The 24,355-nt window shown below is 45.9% G+C and overlaps 1 protein-coding gene across 3 annotated transcripts in view; it reads left to right on the forward strand.

The window, feature by feature from the left end:
- The first annotated feature begins 1,362 nt into the window (after window positions 1–1,362).
- Window positions 1,363–24,355, forward strand: part of DAB2IP (DAB2 interacting protein) — a 155,176-nt gene continuing 132,183 nt past the window's right edge. The window contains exon 1 of one of the 3 annotated variants that reach the window (XM_030286618.4): window positions 1,363–1,933. In XM_030286618.4, coding sequence (XP_030142478.3) covers window positions 1,876–1,933 — 58 coding nt within the window. In that variant the 5' untranslated portion in view covers window positions 1,363–1,875. Of the gene's footprint in view, window positions 1,934–8,359; window positions 8,857–24,355 lie in introns of those variants that run through there. The other 2 variants (XM_030286614.4, XM_030286620.4) reach the window with 2 other exon arrangements.

Raw genomic sequence — 24,355 nt, forward strand, 5'->3', positions numbered from 1 at the left:
TCAGCGAGTGGGAGAAGTATTGAAGTTGTAAAGAACATCGGGAGCGTAGGGTGCGAGGGGGGAGAATGGAGGGTTTGCAGCACTGTAATTTCCCCCAGGGCAGAGATCTCAGAACAGTATTTAACAGGCTACAGACTGTGCAATACTTAAAACAAATAGATGGAAATGAGTCTTTCTTCTATTAATACGGCCTAGCCCTCAGGAGCAGTGCTAAAATGGGTTTGCAAGGCACAATTACCGCAGAGTCCTGTCAGGCTGCTGTTAATTCCTCCAGGCAGAGCTCCGTGTTTTGCTGCCTTCAGCCAGCCATTCGTTTGTCCGCCCACAGCCCGGAGCCCCCGGCGGCAGCGGCAGCTCCAGAGCCGCTTCCCTGGCTCCGGGAAGGGGGAGCGGTACCCGGGGCCCGAAACAGCATCCCCGGCCTGCCTCGGTGCTCTGGCACCAGCCACGGCAACCCCAGCATGCACTCAGGCTGCTCTAGGTGCTGTGGGCGAGCCTTGCCTTGGATTCGGTGAAAAGCAAGGTATGTCTTAATGCCTTAGCTGGAGTGTGGAGGAAAGAGTTGGAACTGTGGGTTCAAGGTAAAATTGATCCTGAAAGCTAGATTTGAATAATTCTTTCAGGATTGTTGTAACAACAATATGAATCTACCTTTTGGAGGCACAGCTTGGTTTAGAGTTGCACTTTGATATATTTTTCTGTTATTTTGTGGACTTGTCTTCAGAGAAAATGAAATTTTCATTTCTCAGCCAGGTGGTGGAGTCTTCTTCCTCAGCCCTTGTGTAGCATTTATCCAAAAAGTTCAAAGCCTGTAAAGCTGGGAGGTTTCAGCTCCTTTCCTGTGGCATAAGATATATTTCAATGTCACTATCACAGAAGACTGAGGCACAGGGAGCAGTTGTGAATGACGAGAGGTCTCGAGGAGGTAGCAGCAGACCCAAGGAGCGGAGTGAAGGTGACCTGCCTTGCAGCGCTGCGATCTGGCTGTCAGCTGATACGGGCTCTGTGGAGGCTCTGGTGTCACTTACCATCCGAGTCCAGCCAAGCTGGGGCTCGTCCTTCAGCTCCTTTGCAGGAGCCTTTCCAACACCAGCCTAGCAGCAGCCCTGCCTTGGCAGAGCTGGGAAATGCAGGACAAAGTCCCCAGCCAAAGGCTGCTGCTGCAGCAGGTTCTGAGTGCCCGGCACAGAGTCCCGGAGCTGCTGCCCAGCCAGGCCCGGGCTGGGCTATTCATTCTGCAAACAGCTCCTTCCTCTCCATGCCAGCCCCAGGGACACAGGGGAATGGCAGAGTTTATTATAAACCGAGTGGAGGAACAGACTATTGCTGGAGGAGATCCAGGGTTATAAAAGATTGGCGCGGGGAGGGGGAGGAGGAGGGAACAGCACTTAATTTGTGTTTGTGCATGAGGGGGTGCAGACTGTTGGTTTCAGCGAGGCATTCCCCAAACCCTCAGGACCTCTGCCTGGTTTTGGTGGGATTTTGTGCAGTGCATCCCGTGCTGTGTCAAAGCCCACTTACTTTTTATTGTATCAATCATCCTCTTTATGCAGCACCAGGACTCGGAGAACGCTTGCAGGTCCTGTTCTGAATGAGCTGCGCTTGCTGCCAGCTCAGCCTAGTTACTGCTGTAACTTAGTCTGGGGGATGGGAGAAAAAGGTTGCTGCTACTTTAAATATAATGCATTAAGAGGATGCTGGAAAAAGGCCTGCATGCTGTAATACCCAGCCATCGAGTGGGAAAAGGAGCCAGATGTAATACAAAAGAAGAAACACAGCCTCTTATGGATGCTGCACTAATTCATAAATCAGGTGAATCAGCTTAGGCAACTGCTGTGTTTTTATGCCTCTGCTGCATGGAGAACTGCATGTTGGATGCTTTTATTTGAAGTAATGGAACCAGATAATCCTTTGGACCAGGACAACTCCAATGGTAAGAAGTAGGAAACATAGAAGAGAAAGGGAAAAAAAGGATAATGAGAGTGTCTGAGTTACCCATCCTGCTAAAGGCACAGGGGTAGGCATGTGTTTGTACTGTCTGCTGCATGGATAAGTGGAAATGAATGTGGGAATGTGCTTCACAAGAGCTTAGAAATCCCTCTGTTTACAGGATCTGGAGACAAACATGTAGTAGCCTAATACATTGAGATATTTATTCTACTGGAAGGAGCAGGAAGCAGGCAGAATTAACCTGTCTCCTGAGCAGTCTGTGCAGAGGGAAGAGGGACCTGTTCATTCCACCTTTTTCAGCTTGGGGGGCTTTTTGGCACTGAGAAAAGAATGGAACTTTGTTCTGTATGTGCTGTTGGATGTAGCATTTAGGAACAGATTCTTTATCTGCAGAAAGCTTTCCTACAGGCAGATGCATGAGTAATTTACTTAGGAGGATATATTTAGCCAAGGACCACATAAATTCACCCTGGAATTAAAGTCCATGGTTAAAAACGTAGCTATTCCATGGATTTATAGCATTCCACATGCTGATGTTCTGCTATCCAGTCTGTTGGAAAGCACACAAAAAAGCATAAATTGAGGGGAAAAGTTGTTAGCAAGTCTTATTTCTCTGTTAGTGGAGAGAATTGGCTGCATTGAGGACAACAAAGTATTTGTGTTTATGAAAACAATTTCAGATGGTGATTTTTGGAATAAATTGATTCTCAGCTGTTTAATATGCATTTGGTATATTCTGAATACAGCTTGAAATCCACTAAATATTCCACTTCCTACACAAATATTGTTCAGGAAGTAGTTATGGATTTCCCACAGCATATTCTCTGCTGATAAACAGAGCTTCAAGTCTGACACAACTGCAGTGTTAATATCACAGAGACCTAAAACTGTGTGGAAAGAATGTGGTTAAGGGAATGAAGTAACATTTAAACTATGTGAACAGTTGACTGGGTAGATGTAAGTGGGCAGCACTGCTTTACTTGGGGCTCTGTGCCCTGCTGAAATAGAATTTAAAATAATCAAGGACAGATTTCAGTGGTGTTTCAAATGATGATATTTGCATGAAAATATTAAGAGGGGAGTCTCACACTTCTTATTTCTCTTTTCTATTCTATTTCACATGTAGTTATATTAATTCCTCTCTAGAAGAACAGCATCTACCTCCTCTTAGATCACTGTGACACAGAGTTAAATCTCATTTTCTTTACAGCAGGAAGTTTTAGGATTTTCAGGGAAGTGCATGCATAGTTTGAACTGATATTAACAAATATGTAAGCAGGTGTTCTTGTCCATCCCAATGTTAGACTCTGGCCTTTAGGAGTCACAGAGAGTGTCTGGGTTCTGAGGGAAAAATAAGTTTAACTTTATTTTCTTTAACATGTTAAATTCCTCACTGAATTTAGAATGCAGAATTTAAGATATATAGGTTCTCATTCTTCTCTTACAGGCATCTAAAGTATTTTCTGTCACATTGTGTAGAAACTTCGTTTTCCTACAAAATATTTGAATAAGTCGGCAAACACTGGGAAGGTTCATAAGCTGGGAAATGAGAGATAAGCAAGCACTGCTGGTACCAAGGATATGGGAAAAAACTTCACTGCTTCCCCTTCCTAACTGTGTAAATCCCCATCTTCCTTTCAGTTTGTTTAAATTACTTTTATTCAGACTATCTCACTGTAAGCAAATGGGTTGAACCATTTATTGATCAGAAGGTCAATTCCTCCCCTGTGCTGGTGCTGGAGCTGTGGCACTGCAGGGCTGAGGGACTCAGCTGCTGTTCTGAGATTCCAGGCATTATTTTGCATGAATTCAGTAAACAGAAAGTTCTCAGGAATCAGCCAGCAGAGTTCTGTTCAGGAAGATTTGCCCCCTGAGAACGTTTCCTTGTTCTGGAAGCAGCTCCTGGGTCCCTTGGCTATCCAGCAGCTCTGGATGTGCTGGGAACTGCTGTGTTTGTCCAAGGGGGCTGCTCATGTGACAAGTCTTAATGCCCTGGGGAGTGACCATGACTTAAAACTCCCGTGCTTGCTGTAAAAGTGCCTTTTTATCGTCAAGAATGCCAAATCAAATCCCCTTTTCTGCCAGCAAAATGAAGTCCATTCTTTAATTTTTGCTCTACCTGACAGTCACGTGTGTTAACCATCTACCTTAAAATTCAGCCTCGGTTCCTTCTGTGTTGCTTATTGCCAGCACAATCAAGAGATGATTAATGACAGAAAAAGCTGTTCTGAAGAATTTGTGGCAATAATGTACTTGAGAGTTGCTTTTTTTTGCCTCCTGCAGCCCTTCCATTTGCTTACTAACATGCATGAATTCAGCTCACAGGACGTTGGTGGAATATTCAAGACAGGGAAGCTGTGTCTCATTTCTTAGCACAGTTTTTTTTTTCCTAATCAAATTAAGTTGCTAGCTTTTCATGGAGATGCCTCATAGATTTATTATTGCTTGTAGCTGGAGCAGGGAATCACCACTCATTTATGTGGGGGCCTGAAATGAGATTTAAGCTGTGTTGGTTGCTTTGACATAACAGCCCCTGGAATAAAACCCGTGGGTTTTGCATCACCTGCGGGAGCTGTGGTTACTGGATTTTTCTCTGTGATTCTCCAGGGAGCTGCAGTGCTTGACTGCCTTGAACACAGCCTGACAGGCTGCTCTTCATTTGGAGATTTGTTCAGGGAGTTCTGTAACTTTTCTCTACACAGGATGAAGGCTCACAGAAACTTACAGGTTCTCTTATGGATTTTAAAAATCATTAAAGCAACCCCCACGTTATTTTCTCCTTCTCCCCCACCCATTCTTTTCTTTCCATTCTCTGGAATGCAGGCGTGTAGAGAAAGATTATTGTCATTTTGTGGTGTCTTACAGCTCTGACTTTTTGAAGAGTTCTTTTTAATGTAGTGGTATGGATTTACTTCTTTAAAAAAAAAAAAAAATATTGGAAGAAACTTGCTGAAGAATGTGCTGATTCCGAAACCATAACCCTAAATTACCCATTTCGGAGGGATGACATATCAGAGCTATGGATTTCTCTTTTGTACCATAGCCACTTGCTGCTCCACAAATAAAAGACAGCTCAGCAGCTTTCTGCAAGCTGCTAGAAGATTTATAAGATGTTTTATTTGTGTGCAAACTCTTGAGTACAAAATATCTATGAATTATGTATTCTTTGTGTCTTCTAATTGCTCAGATCTCAGTTTGTACAGCTCTTGTCAGCACTGGAACCACCTCTGAGTTTATTCTTTTCTGTGTCCCGACAATATTTCTTTGTGATTTGGTTGTTAATCCTTAAAGAGCGCAAGATTTTTATTTGACTTTTTGAACAACCTTGTAGACCAGATCCTAACTACTGGCTTTAGTGGAATTATATTCCCTACACAATAGGTGTGAATCACAGATGCCGATTTTGTGCCACAAAGAAATAAAATTAAACCATTGTGCTTTAATAACACAATAATTACAGCATACTTTTTTCAGTCTCTGACGTACACATTGAACCAGGTGAATTACTTGGATGGCAGCCAGGCTTGAACTTTGTCTGCTGTGGGTAATTGAGATTCTTCAGGCACTGTTTGAGGGCAGTAATGACATCCTGGCCTCAATGACACCTTGGTGTGCATTAAAAATCACACCTGACAGAGAGGAAAACAGAAGCAGGGCTGGGAACACAGACTTTTTTTGTAGGTTATGTGTGGTAGCAGAGATGAGTGGGAAAGCTCCAGAGGAATGGGAGATCAAGGATTCAGCAGATTACTGCACAATGATTTGTAGATGCATTCTGCAATTTCCAGGTTGGAAATTGAGCTGGGGACAACCGTTGCATGCAGTGGCTTCCTCTCAGTCCCTGCTGAAATCAGTAGGAGGGCAAGAGATGAGCATCCCTCTGGATTATGGGCATTTAACAAGGGAGAACCATCCAGATGGAATCCTGAAGCAACATTCAACACACGGAATGTAACCATCCATACTTGGAGGTGCTGGAAACAGTCACAGTCAGCTCTTGGTTCCTTGGAATTAAAGAAAGGGATCTTTTCATAGTCAGGCAAATTCAAGGCCTCTTTATATTCCTCCTAAAAGAGAGGAACTTCAGAGCGTTGTGAGGGATCCTCCCAGATCCATCTCTTCCACACAGCACTGCCAGTCTCCCTCAGAATGTTCTACATCAGCCATAGCTGGCAGGAGAATTCAGCATTCACTGGATTCAGCATTCACTGGATGGTATGGAAGAGTGCACAGGCAAGGGATTTCCTGGGAGCAGAGATGAGGAGGAGTTCCAAGCATACTTTTGATGTATTGAGGTGTTTATAAGTGAGAAGCTTTTAAATTAATGAATTAATGATACTCAGCTGAAAGGAGCTGGAGGAGCCCAGAAGGAAGTGTCCCTTGTTAATGAGATCTGAGCCCCACATTTGACCCAGTGGCGTTTCTGAGCCCTTCAGTCAAGGGTTGTTGGGATTCCAAGGATGAAACTCAGCTGTTGGCCAGGAGCCTCCTCTTCTGGTGCTGCCCAGAGAGCTGGATGGGTGCTGATGCCTCCCATCCCTGGCTAACAAATCCCCCCTAGGGAATGGATGTACAGAATAAAGACTGCTTACCCTGAGCCAGTGCTCTTTATGACATCTAAAAGGGGCATTTGCCTGCGAGGTTCCGTGGGGCATACACGGGGTTATCCCAGCACTTGGAGCATTATGGGGATCATGTTTGGATTTAGATGTGCTTCCTCTCCGGCATCTCCAAGGAGCCAGCACATGGCAAAGCTGTAATTGCAGAGCATTCCTCCTGCTGGTAGAGGCTCAGACCCAGCATATGCCTTGCTCAGTGAGTCAGTTGTCAAAATGATTTTGGCTGCTATGGAGCTTAGTGCAGGGATCAGAAAATACCTGCCAAAATGAGGCTTCAGAAAATGTTTGTTTTCCTAGCAGATCTAGAAATGACTCTAGTTTTGTTTTACACCTTTAAATACTTCTCTAGCTGCAGCTGGAGGTTGGTGGACAGCTGTGGCAGATGTTATAACATGAGCCCTTGTTCTTTGTGCTGGAGCTGCTTGTGTGGGTTTGTTTGCTTAGCCTTGGGTGGGCAGGGCCTGGCCTGGAGCAAAAGGATGCCTCTGGATGTGGGTCCTGCTCTGAGTCCTAGGGAAAAACCCTGATAACTGGTGTTTTGAAAATATGAAAGTAAAATGCAAATAGCATTCTCTTATTTGGTCCAGAATGAAGGAAAAGAAAAAAAGACAAAAATAGTAGAAGTTAGTCCAGAGTTCACAAAATTTTATTGTCTCTCGGACTGGCCCTGTGTTTGCAGAAGTGCTGTTAAGAGTCTTTCTCCTGGCAGGGAGAATATCCCTGAAGAGTTTTTCACAGTCCATGTGTCAGACAGGAATGCAAAGGATCCATTTACAGCCAGAGACAAAGATCTGAAATGTCCGGGGGGACCTGGGGGAATGTTGCTCACCCCAAATAATTTCAGCGATGTAAGTGATCCCACTGGCCCGACTGCAGCCTGTGTGCAGCTTTGCAGGGTTCAGCCCTGAGCAGCAGCAATAAAAGCAGGGTCTGTGCTGGGGCAGGAGCAGCAAGCACAGCACAACCTCCTCACAATCGCTTCTGGACAGAGCTGGAGAGAATTGCACTCCTGTGCAAACAGGAGAGCACCGCGGTATTCCAGGGAGAGCCCGGGCACTGTGCGTGTTTCCATGAGGAACTGGCTTTGTTCAGCACGTCAGCCTTTATTATTGGGCTGCAGCTGTCAGAAAAGCCAGGCTTTGAGCTGAGGAGTTGGATTTAGAGGTGCCCTCTGCATGGGATGGTCTGGAAGCTGCACAGAGCAGTTGGAAGTAGTTTCCAGTTCAGTTTGGCCAGTTTGTGGATGATGGTTTTACTTTCCCTGAAAGTTGGTAGTCAGTTTTATTTCATACATTCTTAGAGATATTTGTTTTATTGTAATTTAAAGTTTCCTGGTAAACTTCAGACAAAACTAGAGGATGTATTTATCTATTTCATGTCATTTGCAACAGGGTCTGTAAAGGCCTGACTTTACAGACTTAGAAATACATATTAGAATCTTAGAAATACATATTTGATGTATTCAGCAGAGGACGGCATGAGGGGTTTGTCTGAGTTGTCTGGAAGAGCACACACACAGTTCATCCTTTGTTTTGACCCTTACAAATGATTGTTGTTTTTAAGACTGGAAAAAAAAATAAAAAAGAAGATTTAATTCTTGTGACTTAACCCAAGATGAAGCTGATCAGACAAATCCAAGGCACAGAAAAAGTAATCAGCATTTAGGACTTAGGGAAAAAAGCAGGTGCATTCAAGTTGAACGCAGTGCTGAGCACACAGGGCTGCTGACCCGCCTGCCTGTGCCTCTGCCGAGGAGAGAGGCAGGTTTTATTTTCCCTGCTTATTCATTTTCTGAGTCATTCATCTTGTGCTGTAGCTATTGAAAACTGTAACAGAGTCTGGGAAGCACTTGGCTTTTGAGTGCTGCCTCCTGATTGGGCTGGGGAATGCTGCTGTTGGGGAATAATGTGTGAATACCATCTGCTCCGAGGAGCCGGAGGATTCTGCTGGAGAGGCACCTTCAGCCGGGACTGCAGCAAGGGGAGCCCGCCTGCCTTCCCTCTTTCTTCTCCGAACTTCTACTTGGCACTGGATTGCCTTTCTGCTTCCCTGGGGAACTTTTTTTGTGCTTTGCCCGAGGACTGAGTTGCTTCTCCTGTGGGTTTTGGGGGTGTTTTTCCTTATTTTTTTTCTCTGTGTGGGATTTCTTCTGAGGTTCAGCATGCACACCAAGCCGGGGAGTAAATCAGGGAGTTTTACAGCTGTTTATTGCAGCACGAGAGTTAACGTGGAATGTCTGAGTTGCTTTGAGAAACTACTTCCAAAAATTTGACCTGCTTGTAAAAAGGTAAGCAGGGAAAGACTTTGGAATTTCGGGACTGACTATTTACTTGCAGGGGGTTTGGTTTTTAGGAATGAATATGTCTCATTTGCAATGTACAGTTGCCTTCTAGTACTGCCTGGGATCAAAGACTGGGGTTTGTCTCTGCATTTCTTTAATGAGCAGAGTTGGAACAACGATTGTCTCATTCTCTTTTGTGTAGCAATTGTTTTGCAATAGGTCTTAACCCAAACTTCCTGCAGTGTGTGATTGTAATTCAGAACAGCAGTTCTTTTTTGGGTTTGTGCAGTTCTTGCACAAACCCCTTTTTGGGTTTTTATACAGAGAACTCTCAGGTCTCATGTTCTTGCTTAGGCAAATCTCTTTTTCTATTATCTCAGACCAAGCAGTTAGTTTTCAGCAGTCTGTATTTCCTCTTGCAGGGGACAAGATGTAGTTTGTGAGCCTGTTAAATCCTGCCCACTAATGACCTGCAGAGAGAACCGGGGCCATTCCTTCACCTCAGGACAGCAGAGCTGACAGCACAGCCTGGGGCCACCACTCTCTCCCTGTTAGCACATCCTGAACTCTCGCATCTGACCTCTAAAATATGGCTGTAAATTTTCTTTCTGCAGGTTCTGTTCCAGTCAGAGTCTTCTATGTACACAAGGCAAAGTTAGCAAAGAGAGGGCAAGAAATATTAATGGTTTGTAAAACTCTGTCCCTCCTCACAGTGAACCACATTATTCATTTTACTGTGGTCTGTTCAAGGGGGAAATATGCAAAAAATTGTTCTAAGACTTTGCTGAAGACTCATTGTAATTTATTTTTTTCTTCTTTTGTGTTGATGTATTAATGGTAACTGTGCAGCAAGTGTGTGAGTTGTATGTACTGATATGTACTGCCAGGCAAATGCTCAGTACCTGTAATTAAGGGAACAGTAGATTTATGTAACTGATGCTTGATCTGACCTAAACTTTTCATATCCAATCACCTTCAGATAAGCAGGAGAAGGTGGTGCTCCTACTGTGCTTCCTTACACCCCGGCTGTGGAGCGAATGCTCCAGAGTACAGCCAGGAGCTGTTGCACTGACAGTGAGGCATCTTTTCACTTAGTCACTCCTGGCTCTCTGCCAGATCATCAAAAGCAGCTCCTTTAATGAAGAAAAAACTCACTTTGCTGTAATTAGGAAAATTGTGGCAAGTTACAGAAGGAATTGGGAGTTGAGCTTTGATGATCCTTGTGGGTCCCTTCCAATTCAGGATATTCCATGATTCTGTGAAGGAATGCCTGGATCACACCAAGCTGCAGCACCAGGACAACCCATCAGCTGGAGGGCACTGTGCTTGCTGGGGACATGGGATATGGGGTTAAGGTCTCACAGTGCCACATGTGCCACTCCTGTTATGGATGCTCAGAAATCTTTGAGAGGTCTTGGGTGCACCAGTCCATGGGGGGTTTTCCAGTAAAATCACATTCTGCGGACAGAAAAGCTATTTCTCGTTAATAACAACAACAAATGCTCACTTAGGTCTTTTTTGCTGGAGTTATATTGTCAGTCATAGATTTCCCAGCCTGTCATTGGGCTATTGAGTGGTGATTAAAATGAGGAGTGAAATCCTGACCTCTGAACTCCAGAGGATCTCTTCCATTCCAGACCTGGCTCCAGAAGGTCTCTCAGCCACTGGCAGGGTGACCAGCAGAATATGGGATGTGCAACCAGAGCTCTGTAGTCCCGTGGGATGTCCATATGCATGCTCAGATCAAACACCAGCTGGTTGGAAAAGTGTGTTTATTTTTTGCTTTTCATACTTCATCCAACAGCAGTTCCTTGGTTCACTGGCCTGTCTGTGATAAATATTTTTGCAAGGGTAGAGTTTCCTGGTTATAACCCCTCTGCAGAGGGTTCCTGCTGGATCCCTCCCAAACCCCTCCACAACTTAGCACTGGTCAATATTTCCTTTTAATGGCATCCTGTGTAGCTGCAAAGCACTTTTTGTTTGCTTGCCTGTGGCTGATGTGCTGCTCTGATGATCAGCACAGCAATGCTCCAGTGTTTCTCCCTCTCTAATCCAGATCATTTCATGCCAGCTTAAATGTGCTGCTTTTATCCTCTTCCTCTGAAGGGGAGCTGAGTTAGAAGTGCCTTGTCCAGAGTCACACACAGGCAGTTTTTCTCATGGTATTGCAGTGGCACAGCATCTCCTGTGTTCCCCATTAGTCCTTTGCCATTCTTCTTGCTCCACAGTCTTCCTCCTTGGCCATTTCCCTTTCTTTGTTCTTCTTCCCAATTATAAATTGCTGGAGGACGTTTGTCATTTTGCTGTGGCGAGCACAATCCACCTGGCATGTCTTTTGGAGTCTGGAAAATCTCAGCACAGGTTTTTCAGCAGACCAGGATTTTTGTTTCCTTGAAAATTATAATTTTCAATACAAGAAAGTACTTTATTTTGCTAAAATGGCAACTGTGGCAGTGCAACATCATTGTATATTTACAGCCTAATTTCAGAAATCCACATGAATTCCTTTCCTCTTCTCCTCCACCACAATTCTCTTGTCTGACTTGGTTGCCAGACTTTCTCTGGGAGTTCAGTCTCACTTAATTCACAAAGAATGTGGCTCCTTCTGCCATGCTCAGTGCTTGGAGTCTAAATCAGGACATTTCTAGTGAACTTCAGCTTAAGATAAGTCTGACCTACCTAGAATTGAGGTTTCCAGTTTGCAGACCCAGAGTGATGAAGCTCTACCATTACCATGAAGTTCTCTGCCTGTCTGTGCTAGCCTTGCCTTTTATATAATCTAATAGTCCTTTGCCAAGGAGTAAAATGTAATGGGAACTATTTTTGTGATCTTGGGAGTATTTGTGCTGGCTCTGAGCTGCTTGGAATAGATGCCGCCTCCTGTTATGATGTCATCGCTCCTGGTGCTTGCCACTAGACTATCAACATTTTAAAAATCAAGATAAGAAAATCAAGATAAAAAAAATTGGTAATTTGCCTCTATGTAGGTCAGATGAAGCACAGAAACCAGTTTTTTAACAGAAGAGGAGCACTGATGGGGAGAGAAGGACTTCAGAAAAACTGGGACAATCCAGTGGCAAGCACTGGAGACCAGAGAATTCCTGGTTTCTGGTTCAGACTATGTGAAACTGTTTTGCAGAGCAGCTGTGGAAGTGAAAATCAGCAAAAGGAGGGTTGATTTAGAATTTCCTCATGGAAATTTTGGAAGTCCTTTCTTTCAAGGAATTTCAGCCCACGGCTTCTCTTTCATCACAGGAAACTGCCAACAGCCTGCCCTGGGCTGGCCTGTCCTTAGATCCCTGAGGCACAGTGTCGTTCTGAGAGACTGGAGCAGGGACTGCAATACAGCTTGGGAATTTAGTCTTGGAAAAAGTGTGGCCAGAGCTTCATGGCAATTTTGTGAGGGGCTTTTGAATGATCAAACCCTGATTTCCTACTCCCTTGTTCTGAGATTGTAATTTTTAATTTAGGAGCAGAGAACTAAAGGCAAAGCATAATGTCAGTTGGGATGAGGCTTGTACTAAACTTCCTTCTACAGCCCCGTCAAAGAGCTGAAATTAAATGGCTTAAGAACAGTGTGGAAGAACTGAACCTCTGGAGTCAAGTCAAGGTTTGAGAATTGGTGTCTTATTTTAGTATTTTTGGTCATAAAGGTTTAAAAGACCTTTTGAGATTGCTGTTGTTTTATGTGCCTTTGGAAAGTGCTGCCTGACTTCTTGACCTCAGACATTTGAGCCATCTAAGAGCAACTTGGTGGATTTTTTTGAGCTCTGTTTTAAAAATATTGGTACTTTCTCAGTAAATCAGTTCAGTTCTGGTTCTTACTATGATTTTCCTTGCAAATGGATCCCTCATCAAGAAATGTTCTTGAATATTTAAAGCTAATTATATATGTACATATTTTGGTGTTGGCTGGAGATTAAATATAAATTAAAAACCAACACAGAGAAACATATTCCCCAATGGATTGTAAGAAACTTTCTCCTACTGTAAAAAGCTTGTGTCCCAGTAGATGTAACATGGATATTTTGAGAGCACTGTAATGTTTAAGGGTTAAGAGATGGCTCTTACAGATGCTTTGGATGTGTTCTCTGGAGGCCAAGCCAAGGAACAGTGTGTCCTGTCCTTTTGTCTGTCGTGATTTCTAATGAGTCAGTCCCTGATTTTCCTCCAGTAAATGGGCAGATATACACCTTAAGAGAAAAGATACTAATTTCTCTGTTCATGATCTTCCATGTTTCAGAGAACATTGAAAACTTCCAACCCTTCCCTTGTTGCTTCTTCTTTTACCACTTGAAAATGTTCTTGGGAGATTTTATCTTGCTCTGTGGATTGCTGGGTGCATTAGCACAGCTTCTGCTTGCCAGAGCTCTCACTAAGTAGAACTGGTTTCAATAAATCATTGTAACTTTGGAAAGTCTGGAGTTCCAGTCATGGCAGCTCAGAAGAGGGAGGGGGAAACAGGAATACAAGAGCTTTTGCAGCTGGAGAAAGAGCAAAGGTAATTCTCCACAGAGGAGTCTGAACAGAGAGGTCTCTGATGGAAGGTTGTGGGTATCATTCTGTACAGGCTGGATTAATATTTCATCCAGAGAGGTGGAACAAAGTCTTGTTCTGGTTGAAAGTGGAGGAAGTGAGCGATTCAGCTTATTTTGTCAGGCATCTCCCTGCCTGTGACAAGGTGCAGTACAGCATTTTTCTAGCCACGGAGAAAGAGTGCTCTGTCTGGAGTGCCAGTTGGAGATCCTGGAGCAATTGCTTGGCTTTTGTCTCAGATCTGTGCAGCTGATCCCTGCCTTGCATTCCTCAGCAGTGAAATTCCCACCCCAGGTTTAAATCTCTCTTTGTCAGTGATTCAGGCTCATACAGCATCTCTATTTCATTCACATCCGAACTGCTCAAGATAACCTGTGTCTGTCAAGGTTTGAAGTAGTGATCTTCTTATTTTTAATAAATCCTTTAGTATGAAACTGGCTTTAACTCTGCTTTGCTATTCCTGTTCCCTGTCCAGGGTAAGCTTGGAAGTTGGTTTTTTTGGTTGGTTTTTTTTTTTTTTTTTTTTTTAATTGCTACTTGCTCTCATAAGCCATACGATGCTTTTGATAACAGTCATCAAATTTTACAGCTACCACTATAATCTCAGTGCTGTTAACCATCTGCATCTCTCCTCGTGTTCTATAGAAACTGAAGAGAAAACAAATACGTAGTTAATTTTAGCACATCACTCCTCTTTATGGATTTTGTGTCCCAAGTAGCAGCACTGTTTAATGTGTCTGCAAATAACCTCATGGAAACGAGGAAGAATCCACACACAAGGACATTCCTTAATGGTTTCAAGCCCTTAGGGCTGCAGGAGTTACAGGCATCAGGAGTGGGCTGCAAAGGGTGTGAGTCCTACAAAAGGACCTTTTGAGTTATAACTTCTGTAAGTTGTAACCTCTGTTTGGGGTTTTTAATACCATGGAATCTGAACTTGAGACATCATCAGACAAAGTCAGGTGAAGAGTCATCTGTGTCTGTACTTCGTGATAAGCAGTGAGCAGTAATGGGAGAGCAGAGCAGGGAAAGGGGAAAAATCTGACTTGAGAAAGGAGAAACCTGGGCAAAAAGTGTGGAGAAGCTGTGCTCTGTGAGCCAGGCAGGCAGCACGGGAACAGGCCTGGGATATTGGACTGGGATATAGGCCTGGGATACCTCCCTGTGACCCTGGAAAAGGCAGAGGCAGCTGGAGAGGAGCAGTGGCCCCGCTAACGGGGCAGCCCGTGCCCACAGCCCAGAGCTGGCTTTAGGGGGCCCTTTATCCCCCTCACTTCCCAGCACCCAGCCCTGAGGAAGGGCTGCCAGATGTAGCACCTAACACGGGATTTCCTGTGCTTCACCTCAAATCCGGGGATTTGTTTAAAAACATGTGCAGTATTCCCTTTCTTGTGCCTGAGCTGAAAGAGGGGAATCCCTGGGCAGGCAGTGACCTCCCAGGCTGTGCTTTCCTGACTCCTTGGCTGCTCAGGAGCCGGAGGAGGCCCCGTGCTGTGGGACAGGTGGAGATGCAGCTCTGCAGGCAGCCACCGGCAGCTCCCTGGGACCAGGGAACCCTCCTGCTCCTGCAGGAGCCTCCCTCGGGAGTGGCAGTCCCTCTGCCCTCACATTCAGGGCTTACAGGGAGAGCCACACACTTCACAAAGGTCATTCTACTGCTGACCTTCAAGGCGCTCCAGCTGCTCAGCAGGTGCAGTCTCACCTGAATAATGCACAGGAATTTGCCATTAATTGAAATATACATTAGAGGTAGGCTGAAGTTAAATATTTTTTTAAATTACCCCCCCAAAAGGACATGAAGAGAAAGCTGTATCTCACTGTGTTCTTTAACTTTTTGTGTTATCAAAACCACAAAGGAAAGGGTTTATTATCAAGATAATGATGAAATACAACAGAGGGACAGAGTCAGAGACAGGACTGTCCTGAGAGCAAAATTACCATTTCATTTGGGCTTCACTGGAGTGGTGTTTAAGGTGACATCTATGTCCACCAAAACCATCCAGTATTATATTTAATCATCATGGAGACATAGAAGGGGCCCCACAATAAAAATTATATATTTTAAATTTCTTGATCATAGTGCTTTAACCTTTATATTGCTGACATCCAAGATTCAAATAGAAATGCACACTGAAACTGTGTAATTTTACATATTCCCGATTTCTTATAGGAATCCATTTAAAACTACACAAGAAACCTCTCTTCATCTTCTTAGCGTTTCACTGATTAGCATAATTTATAGCCAGTTTCGTGAATAAGGTGATTGTACCCAGGTGATTGCAAAAAGGTCTGTGGATCTCAGCTTTATAAATATTATTCTGAATCTAACTTTGTTAAAGTAATTGATGTAACATGAATCAGTGCTGTGCAGAGCTCTTCAAGTGCAGAGACCACACACTGTGTAATCTCTGGAGCCAGTCCTCATCGTGCCTTTGCTTTTCTTAGCAACAAAATTAACTCCATCATTACAAAATTTAGCCAATACTTTACCTCAGCAGTCAGAATCTTCTCACAAGAGATTCAGCCCACGCTCTAAATCCTGCCTTCCTTATGTGTCACTCTTTGCTTCAGAGAACTGGAAAAGTGGCTTTGCAGTCGCTCAGCAGAAGCAGAGATGTTCCTACATCAGGGGGTGCTGCAGGGGAGCCCTGGGAGGCCCATGAAGCACCTTCCACACCTTCTCTGACAATCAGAAAACCTCCAGGGCCTCTCCTTTGGAGGGTCCATCCCCAGCTGGGTGCTCCAGGAAGGGAGGAAGAGTTTTGTGTCTGCAGATAAAGCCAGGACTCAAGGTCAGCCAGGTGAGAGGAGGTGCCCAAGGCTGAGCAGAGACTTTGCCACAGACAGTGAGGCCCCAGGCTGTGCTCAGCCTTGTGCTGGGCTGCACAATGAGCACTGCAGAGCCCGTGCTGGGCTGCAGAATGGGCCCTGCAGAGCCTGGGCTGCACAATGAGCCCTGCAGAGCCCATGTTGGGTTCCTCGTGCAGCTGTTTGGCTGCTCAGGCTCCTTGTGCTGGTTGGATTCTTTCTCCCACGTTCCCTTCCTCCATGAGCACAGAGCTGCCAGAAGGGCTGGACGGGTGCCCAAGAGCTTTTAAATGGTCTGGTTAGGAATTGGTGGGAACCTTGTGTTTGTGTTTCTCTAAAGAAGTTTTATGGCTTTTTCCTGGTCCTGCTCGTGACAAGGTTTGAGGGAGGAGGATGCAGGTCACCCACTGCCAGAGCCCCGTGTCAGCATGTGGGGAGTGACACAAATGGGACAGGAGCTAAAATATCCTGGAAACTTTGGGTGATGTTTCATCTTTAAGCAAATTCCTGCAGAACTGCTGAGATGAAAACAGGCACAGCTCAAAACCTGCATGTTCTATAATGATGAGATTCTGGGAGAAGCTGGAATCCTTCTTATAGGAGAGTAGGGAAATAAAGATTCCCTGCTGTTAATAATAACAAGCCAGGGATTCTTCTTGTTCAAGCTGGAGCAGAATTGCCTGGAAGTCCCTGGAGAATTCCAGTCCAGCACTAGACATTTGAAAGATTTGGATCCCGGTCCAAAGTATTTCCACTGCTTGAATGAATTTCCAGACTGAGCTATTTTTTATCATAATCCAGCCAGAGAAGTGAAATTTGTGGTGCAGCAAGCCATCAGTGGAAGTATTTTCAGAGGAGTATGGTGACTGGAGAGTCTGCTGTGTGTGCAGGTCCTGAGCATCCACTTGGGAATGGAGGAGACCTGGAACAAAACCTTGTGTGGTGCAGTTGGTTTTGAAGAAATAACTAGGAATGGGCTGAGGTTCATTTATAGGAAAAAAAAGAAAGGGAAAAAGAATGCAGAAGCCAGCGTGGTTCAGTGTCTGGGCACATTTTCAAGGCCTCTTTTATTTTGAGTAATTAATTCTGTGTTTTATTAGTAATGAAAGCAGGGGCTATTTTGTGCAAGGCTGGAGCAGTTCAGGGTGACTAGGCAGGAAGTTAAACTGATGTAGCATTACTTTTGCAATTTATCACCTGCCTGTAGTGCTTACTCAGGGTATAATACAAGTTTATCATTGTTCAGAGCAATTATATTCTAAATTAACTTAATAATTACCTCTCAAACCAGATAACTTTAAAGAACTGATTATTTTATAACTGGGAAAATCTCTAGCGTGCCATCTCTTCTTTGAGGCAGCCTAAATGCAAGCTGGCTTTTTGGTGATCTGTTTCAAATTAAGTGATTTCATTGCACAAATGTATGTATTGGGGTTTGAGTGTGGTGTATCCTAATGTTTGCAGCCTTCCTACACATTTGTAATGATTCCAATAATTCCAAATTGGGGAGCTTTTTTTTTATTTGGTGGATAAAAAATCCGTTCTACTTTGTCTTTGGTTAAGGGAACTTGAAATACTGGACAGTACAAATGTACAGCTTCAAAACTGGTCACAATTATTGGTAGGACTGGTAGGAATGGCAGCTGAACACAGACCAACCACAGACCCTCCAAAACTTTTCTTTTCTGAACGTTTTTTCTGCTTCTCGGGGTGTGGAAGGGCCTGGGAGCTGCGGGGTCCCTGCAGCAGCCCTGGTGCAGACCCAGCTCTAATTGATTATCCCACCCCAGCTTTGAGGGTCCCACAGTCCCTGGCCAGGCCCTGCTGAGTTACTGCACAGCTTTAGGCAGCAGACTTTTACTGACTGCAGCAAATAAATTTGCTGTGCTTTATGGAGCACGGAGAAGCTTGTTTTCTGAATTTTAATTGTCTCAATAAATCGTGTGAAGATTGTGTTCTATTAGACTGCAGGAAATGAATGTGAACAGTTCAAATCTGGACATTATTGGGAAGGTGTGTTGCTCACAGGGCTGTTGGAAAAAGAGTTTTCAAATCTGACTGAGCAATAATGAGGGTGATAAGGATTGTAGAGATCTGGAGTGCAGCCTGCCAAGAATCCCCATTCAGTCTTGGGTTTACCTACAGGGGTTCTCTTGTGCCACTGAGGACTAAGTGATGATGATTTTCAGCTTGTGCTTCACAGAGGAGAGGAAATATTTGCAGTCGTGCTCAGATAGCTCAGGCACAGGGAATATGAGAGGGGTTGAGTGTCAGAGTGTAGTTCTGGACAATGCTGAAGGATGAACCTCTGCTCTGGAGACTGGCTGACAGGGTTGGGTCTCTTTGGCCTGGACAAAAGGCTCCAGGGTGATCTCAGGGCCTCTTCAGTGCCTGAAGGGGCTCCAAGAGAGCTGCAGAAAAATTTTTTGATGCCGTGACTTGAGAATTTGGTGATAATGAGTGCAGCAATGAAGATTAGCAGGTTTTATTCCCAGCCTTCTCTTGTCCCTGCTCTCAGGGGAGGAATATTGCTTCTTTTCACTGAGGGATGGTTGTGCCCCTTGGAATCAGAAAGGAGCTGCTCTCGTCCTGGCACCAGGACAGCATCCAGATCTTTGTTTGCAGGATTAGAATGTTTTCTAAAATATAGGCCAGGTTGAAAGCTCTCCATTGCTGTATCTCCCAACGTTCTGGAATGATTGATGAGCATTTCTCGTTGCAATTACAGATGAGCAACAGCAAGCCACAAATCATGGCACGCTGGGTAGGAGCTGCTGAGCCGCTCTCTGTAGTCCGGCCAGCAAATCACTAAATCAAGCGAGGATGAGCAAGGGGCTGCTGGATGTTCTCGCCTCAGCACAGCAGCTGAGAGAGCTGAGTAAGCTGCTGTCTGCCTGAATCAATCCCCACGCTGGGAACTGAAACAGTGCAGACATGAAGCCTGTCCGTGGCCACATAAAAGCTGCATTATGGCTGCCATTTAGGGGACTACGCCTAAAGCAGCTCTTTGAATCCCTAATCCTGGGAGCTCCGAGGGAAGAAAGCAGGGAGGTCATGCTCAGATGTCTCAAACTTTCCTCCTGACCCTGACTTGAAGTGGGGGACTTGGCCTGCAGTGAAGCCAGTCCATGGGGAGTTCATGTACAGTGTAAGTTATAATGGGATTTTACAGTACAGATCCTGGCACATATACTTACTATCAGACAATTCAAATAACTTGGCTGGCAAACACACTGAACATTGACAGATTTCTATAAGATCCTGTGAATTCCTGACCTAGATATTCCTTGGAGGAAGGAATTCAAGAGCAGGAGACATGAACCGAGTATGGTAGACTGGGCTCCTCACTTCTGACCCATTTCTCTTAATTCTTCTGAGTAGTAAGAATCTTAAAAATCTGAAAAATTGGGTTAATGAAATGAGACAAGATGATCAGCTCACTCTTAAAGTTGTTCCAAGTTCAGGCTTTATACAATTTACCTTATGGTTGGGGTACAGAATAATGAAAAATCAAAACAAACAGAGCACTAAGCCTCAATCCTGCATGTAAATCTGTGCACATGTGCTGCAAACAAGATAGTACCCATGGACAGATTTGTTTGTGTTGCCTTGTGAGCCAAATGCTGTGGTTTTGCTTCTTTTATTTATTCAGTCCTGAAAGAATTTACTGTGAAATCCCACCAGGCAGAGATAAAGACTGGAAACCTGGTAATCTACAGCTGTACAGGAGGGTCAGTTTATGGCCTGAATGTGCTGGAGAATTTAGATGTGGAGAGACTCTTTCATAGTGAACTGACACGAAAACCTGTATTATTTCAGGGCTTTGCAGCATGTAAATGGTGTTTATGATGAAGCTAAAGCTTGGAAAAACCAAATTGGTAAATCCAGTCCAGATTTGCTATTCTGACAATTTTTTTTCCTTCTCAAATGAATTCAGGTTGTCAGATTCAGTCCCAACATGACAAGGGCAAGACAAATTAATTAGCTTAAGCTCCGTGAGTTGTGATGGTTGTGTCTCTGTGTGCTTTGTGTGCAGGGCACTGCTGGGGGGGATCGACCATGGCAGGGGAAAGGGGTGTCCTTCAGCTTAACCCCAACACCTCTCTCCCAGCCAGGTGAGAACACTGTCAGTGAAAAGTTTGAATTCTCCTGCAGTGTGGAACTGAAGACCACATTTCTAGTGCACTTCCAATATTAAACTACTCTCCTGAGACTGCTCAAGAGTCTTGCTTTAAAAGAAATTAAAATGTTTAGTTGTAGATAAAAAATGGCCAGGTCTGATCTCATAAAAATGAGCAATTTAAAAAAAAATGCTGGGTTCCACAGTACCTGGAACTCTTACATGTCATAATCTTGTTAAGATAATTACAGTAAATGGCTTTTCTGCAAGGGAATCCCCTGACATTCTTCCTTGGGAGATTAAATCTCTGCTGCTGTTCTAGACAGATTCTGTGGCTGAGTGAAAGTGTCTCCTACCTCCTTTAAAAATATCAACAACCAAAGAGAAGACAACACTTAATTCCTTTTTACAAAAAGAAAAGAGAGTCATGTCTTGGGAAGAAGGGAAATCAAATAAAAAATTTAATGCTAGAGAAGAAGGCAAGAAATGCAGTTGCCATGGAAACCGGAGCATAAGTAGAAACTTTGCAGCAAAGAGCAGAAACTAAAAATGAAAAAGCAGAGTGGCGAGGCTTGGCAGATAGCCAGGAGCTTCCTCCACCTCCTTTCCCTGCTCCTGGTGGGATGTTCTTCATCATCCTTCCACGGGCTGGAGGTGCTCTGGGCATTTGGAGAGCAAAGCTGGGCCTGTGGGTCAGAGCACTTCACAGGGACAGTGAGGGACAGCATTGCTTGGGATGAGGCAGCTGTACCAAAATCCTCTGTGTGCTTCAACCTGGGGCCTCTTCCATGGGAAAGGGAAAATTCCCTGGGAATGGCCATCACGTCACAGTGGGCTTGAGAGGGAGGGGAAGCTGCTTCATCTGATGGGCACAAATCACCAAGCAAGTCCTTGATTCTTCTTGTGTCCAAACCAAGGTCTGGGAGTGCACTGCAGCAATAACTCCTGTTCTTCAATGCTTCCCTGATCCTTTTCATAGGGAAAAGATTCCCCCAAGTGTGCTCCAAGTGCTGCTGTGCCTCAGAGTGGCTGGACACCTCAGCTCTCTGAGCCTCAGCTCCCAGCTGGGAGTCACATTCCTTGTCAGGGTTCTGCTCTGGGCACAGGCTGTGTTCCACAGTGGTTTTTGGCTGCATCCCACATGTTTCTGAAAGCAGAGCCCATTCCAGACCCGTGGTTCTGTCCAGGGCTCTGGGATCATTTGATGCTGGCACGTTTAGCTCGGTTGTATGCAGTAAAGTAATGCAGTCATTGGATTAGCAATTATTAAATCCACATATGCTTTTTAGTATGACATGGAAAAAAGCAGGTTGGGAAAGCTGGGCAGGTTCCCAGGCAGGGCTGTAAAACCTTTGTGATGGCCAGGAAGTGCTTTGGGTGAAAGCTTGGGAGCATACCCAGGCCTGTGTGCTGTTACAGATGGAAGCAATGAAACCTGGGCTGTTCAAGTTGCCTTCAGTCATATTCTTGGAATGAAGGTGTAAGAGTTTTGCTAATTTACCCTCAGGCTGGTCAGCATCTTATGTACTTGACTCCTTTTTTTTTTGTGAACAAAATAGAAAATGCAATGCGAGTCCAAAAAACCCACTTGACCTCTGTCTATGTGAAATCTGGGTGAACTTACCTGGGATACAGCACCACAAGTTAGGAACTGTTCCTCAGTGTGTCACTAGAAATAAAACCTGCCCATGTTTAACTCTGCTGCATTGCCAGACTTTACTCCTCAGGTGGCTTGTCATCGTCTCACCTATTCCTCATTTGATTATTATTTCAAAACACAAGGATTTGTGCTCTGTTGGGGTTTTTTTTAGGTTGGAAGTAAAGAAGCTTAGAGTAACAAACTTCACTAATATTCTTTTTAATGTTCTTTAGCATTTGGGCAGGGAAAAAAGCAGGGAACATGTTTCCTAAGCTCCGTAGAAAGGGATTTTTAAGAGGAAGCCCGCTCCTGGGAGGGGGATGTGGCAGCGATCCCAAGCGGAGCCGGCGCCCTCCGGCCTGAGGGCGGCAGCAGAGCCGTGCGGAGCGGAGCGGGACGGGGACAGCGCTGTGCGGGGACAGAGCTGTGCGGGGACAGCGCTGTGCGGGGACAGAGCTGTGCGGGGACAGCGCTGTGCGGGGACAGCCCTGCCCGGGGACAGAGCTGTGCGGGGACAGCGCTGTGCGGGGACAGAGCTGTGCGGGGACAGCCCTGCCGGGGACAGAGCTGTGCGGGGACAGCCCTGTCCGGGGACAGTCCTATCCGAGTACAGAGCTGTGCGGGGACAGCCCTGCCCGGGGACAGAGCTGTGCGGGGACAGAGCTGTGCGGGGACAGAGCTGTGCGGGGACAGCGCTGTGCGGGGACAGAGCTGTGTGGGGACAGAGCTGTGTGGGGACAGTCCTGCCGGGGGACAGCCCTGCCCGGGGACAGAGCTGTGCGGGGACAGCGCTGTGCGGGGACAGCGCTGTGCGGGGACAGGGCTGTGTGGGGACAGAGCTGTGCGGGGACAGAGCTGTGCGGGGACAGAGCTGTGCGGGGACAGCCCTGTCAGGGACAGCGCTGTGCGGGGACAGCCCTGCCGGGGACAGAGCTGTGCGGGGACAGAGCTGTGCGGGGACAGAGCTGTGCGGGGACAGCGCTGTGCGGGGACAGCCCTGCCCGGGGACAGAGCTGTGCGGGGACAGAGCTGTGCGGGGACAGCGCTGTGCGGGGACAGAGCTGTGCGGGGACAGCCCTGTGCGGGGACAGAGCTGTGCGGGGACAGAGCTGTGCGGGGACAGCCCTGCCAGGGGACAGAGCTGTGCGGGGACAGAGCTGGGCGGGGACAGAGCTGTGCGGGGACAGCGCTGTGCGGGGACAGAGCTGTGCGGGGACAGCCCTGTGCGGGGACAGAGCTGTGCGGGGACAGAGCTGTGCGGGGACAGAGCTGTGCGGGGACAGTCCTATCCGGGTACAGCCCTGCCAGGGGACAGCCCTGCCGGGGACAGAGCTGTGCGGGGACAGAGCTGTGCGGGACAGAGCTGTGCGGGGACAGTCCTATCCGGGTACAGCCCTGCCAGGGGACAGCCCTGCCGGGGACAGAGCTGTGCGGGGACAGAGCTGTGCGGGACAGAGCTGTGCGGGGACAGCCCTGCCAGGGGACAGAGCTGTGCGGGGACAGTCCTGCCGGTGCTGAAATGAGGGAGCGTCAGAACCAGCACTGGCCACAGCAGAGGTCGCACCTTGGGCACTTCCCGGGCTCTGCCTTGAGCAGGAATTCCCTGTGAGCAGCTGGATTTGCAGCAGGGCTGTGTCCAGAACAGGGCAGTTTTCATTAGGCTTTAACGTGCTGACACAGCACTGGCGTTTTCAGCTGGAAAAACTCCCTCCCTTCTCCCGGGTTCCTCTGTGCTCAGCGTGTTTAACAAATGTTTGTCTGAGACCACTGACATTGTCTTGGGTTTATATGGTTTAAATGGAAATGGTCTCATTTCTGTTGCAATAGTCACTGCAGTGATGGACACTGAGGGGTTGTTTGTGACCTAGGAATGCTCGGAGAAGTCAAACCAAATTGCAGAGAAGTGTACAGTGCATGTGTGCAGAGCACAGCCTGGCCACAGCTGGGGAAAGCTCCACAATACCCTGTATTATGTGGGTTCATACCCAGCTCAGTGTGTTATGGAAGGAAGTTTATGAGTGACATGACCCAAACAAAAAGAACACTCCAGTTGCTGCCAAGATGACATTCCAGGCTGCTCCTGACTGAAACAAGATGCCTTCCATGTAGGATTGCCACTTACTGTGTGAAGGTAACCATGGGCTACTTCCTGAAATTGCAAAGAATGAGCATTTTGGGAAATTCCAATTCCTGGTGTCTGTTTTCAGCATTGCTGCTAAGTGTTTTACCACCTCAGGTGTGTCCCTGCTTGCCAGGCTGTCTTGTTTGGAGGAGATCTGGAGGAAGTTTGCAGCCCTGCCTTGATGAGTTCTGTGAGGAGCAAAAGTGCCTTTGTACAAAGAGCTAAACAGGGCCCTCGAAAACCCCCTCAGTAACAGGAATCTGCAGTCTCTTGCGCTTGC

The sequence above is a fragment of the Taeniopygia guttata genome, chromosome 17 (genome assembly GCF_048771995.1).
Source record: "Taeniopygia guttata chromosome 17, bTaeGut7.mat, whole genome shotgun sequence".
NCBI classification, from domain to species: domain Eukaryota; kingdom Metazoa; phylum Chordata; class Aves; order Passeriformes; family Estrildidae; genus Taeniopygia; species Taeniopygia guttata.